Here is a 2,558-nt window from a genome sequence, read left to right on the forward strand (position 1 = left end):
GTCTGCCAATGCCATTTTTGTATGGGGGGCACCCAAACTCAAACAGGGGGACACAGCACTTCTGATGCAGTTTCACAGAATAAAAACTAGGAGTAAAAAGCAATCATGAACAGGTTTGAGTCTCGAGTATAGCATGTTATGGCAATATATTATTGAGTATTGTGAAGCAAAATGCCTCTCAGTTTTATTATTGAGATTATACAAACATAGTCTATTTGTAAAGAAAATCTATGTCTGCTTTTAGATACTGTGGTTTAGAGATGTAGGACAGAATGTTGCAGAAGTCTAATAGTATTTAAACTGTCACATATGTAAAGTTTAATACCACAATCCAGCAAAATACTGTGATGAGTGCTTTGCTGAATGAGTCGGTACCGCTGATTGTGTTTGCCTGAAGTTACCTTGATCTAGGCAAAGATCATCACTCTTAAGTAACGGAGCACTTCCTAAATTTTGCAGGGCAGCAGCGTGTTTCTGTGACCAGCCTCCTGGTGTGCCACGGTTTATTGCTGGTTGGAACAAACCTGGGTATAATAGTAGCATTACCGGTGCCACGCTTGCAGGGGATTCCCAAAGTAACTGGTGAGTGAAATTTCTCAAATGGATCAAGTACAATGGTTTTATACTGAAGATTTCATTTCTCTTCTGTCGGTAGCTTAAGTGAACCTGCTAAATTATATGTATTGTTTAGATATACGTCAGAGCTCTGTGATGAAATTATATTTGTTGTTCTTCCTGAGCTTTCCAGTACATCCAGATACTTGTCTAGTTTTGTCTCAGTTGTTTGAGCCTGGACAACTGTTTTTCTTTAGGGCATAAGAATAGGATAGGCATTAATCCTGTCAGAGTACAGTCAAATATATGGGGATGAGAAGAGAATGCAAGCAATCTTTCTTCCACATTTGGGAAAATAGAAGCATTAGGTTTGGAGACATAGATACTGAAAGTTTAGTATGTTGTCCGACTGGTTATTCAGTAAATTGGTTTTGTGCCCTTTCTCCCCAAAACTTTGAATATATGAGAGTATATATTTCTTTTTTTTTGACAATGATCAGATTTTTGCATTTTGGAGAGATGTATTTATTGAGTTACTTCATATTACGCCATTTGAAATACAAACGCATGAATGCTGCTGTATCACTTTCCAAATGTTTAAGCTACTAGCAGAAGCAAGATTTTTAAAGTGTGTTTAATAGGGGCTTTGCCATGCTGCGTTTTGGGTTCAGAATTCTGCTCGAGCTTCTGCGCTGTGGAGGGAAGCTGGCAGATTTTAGGAGGCAAGCTGTTTGCAGCTTCCTTCAGGGGAAAAAAAAGCTTATGTAACTTTGCAAAACGAAAACAAAACCCTCTGTGTTCAGCAAAATACGCAGCAATAATCCAGTATGACACAGGACGAATGCTTCTTAAAAATATGGCACCTATGTTAGGTGAAAATAAATGCAGTGCAAGAAAATGCACAGTTGCAGAATCAAAAAATCTCTCATTTTATTCTTCCATTTTCTGTTTTGATCATTGTGGTTTATGTCATCTGTATTTTCCTGCATTTATTTTGGGTCAAGATTTGTCAGATTTCACAAATCTAGCAACATTACGTTTAGAAATCTATTTTTATAGTCTTCAATACCATATTTGGAATTTGAACTGAAAAATTGTGACTTTTTCTGGTTGTGCTTCCAATAGTGATAATTCATCTTTATATCATTGCACTTTCTGTAAAAACAGAATAGGTTTTATTATAACCTGGAATGCATTAGGGAGTTAGGGATGGTTTTGTAGGGTTGTGGGTTTTTCCCCTTGATAGCCTAGCTCTTTTCCATATTGTAGCTGATTTTGTAGAATTTCCATTTGTAGCTGATTTTTTTCCTTCTTTTTTGGCTGTAAAAGCCACATTTACTGATATTGTTACAGGTTCTGAATTTGGCCATATGCAGTTTGGTTTTCATACATTCTAATGATTTGCACAGTGTAAATCTTCCTTGTACCACCACCATCCCACTGTTTAAATATGTTTTAAAAAATTAATAATTTTTCAGTCATTTCCTTATGAATCTGCCACGGTAACTAGAAAGCCATTCAGAAGGATGAGTTTTAGTTCCTGCTGTATAGCGTGGAGGGGTCTGTTACAACGAAACAGATGTTCACGCTATTCTGGAGAGGTACAGAGGTACAATAGGATTAATTGAAAACCACGTATTTTGTTTGTGGATTACTGGAGAAAACTCACAGTGTTACATTTGTGTCGATGCCAACAAAAAGAAGTTAGCAGCATTTCTGTACTCATGCTGTTGTGAGAACAGAGCACAAAAGTAAGTCAACTAAAATTCATAATGCCATGTGTCAGTGGACATATTAGTACAGTCCTAAAACACTTGTGGTACGACAGATTATTTTTTGTACATTTTTTCTGTAAATTGTGTACGCACAAGGCGAAAGACAGACTGGATGCATATAATAGCGTTTTAAGAGTTAGGCTTTTCTGAGCAAACTTCATGAACTAATTATGGTAGAACACTGTGGTAAAATAATGTTCTTTAATTGTCTTTTTCTTTTGGCTCCAG

At 36.6% G+C, this 2,558-nt stretch overlaps 1 protein-coding gene across 7 annotated transcripts in view; it reads left to right on the forward strand.

The window, feature by feature from the left end:
* The window catches only part of ARHGEF10 (Rho guanine nucleotide exchange factor 10), a 120,740-nt gene that overhangs the window by 114,201 nt on the left and 3,981 nt on the right, over window positions 1-2,558 (forward strand). For all 7 annotated transcript variants that reach the window (XM_069805928.1, XM_069805931.1, XM_069805933.1 and 4 more), the window contains one exon: window positions 460-582. In XM_069805928.1, coding sequence (XP_069662029.1) covers window positions 460-582 — 123 coding nt within the window. The remainder of the gene's footprint in view (window positions 1-459; window positions 583-2,558) is intronic.

The sequence above is a fragment of the Haliaeetus albicilla genome, chromosome 18, assembly GCF_947461875.1.
Source record: "Haliaeetus albicilla chromosome 18, bHalAlb1.1, whole genome shotgun sequence".
Taxonomy (NCBI): Eukaryota; Metazoa; Chordata; class Aves; order Accipitriformes; family Accipitridae; genus Haliaeetus; species Haliaeetus albicilla.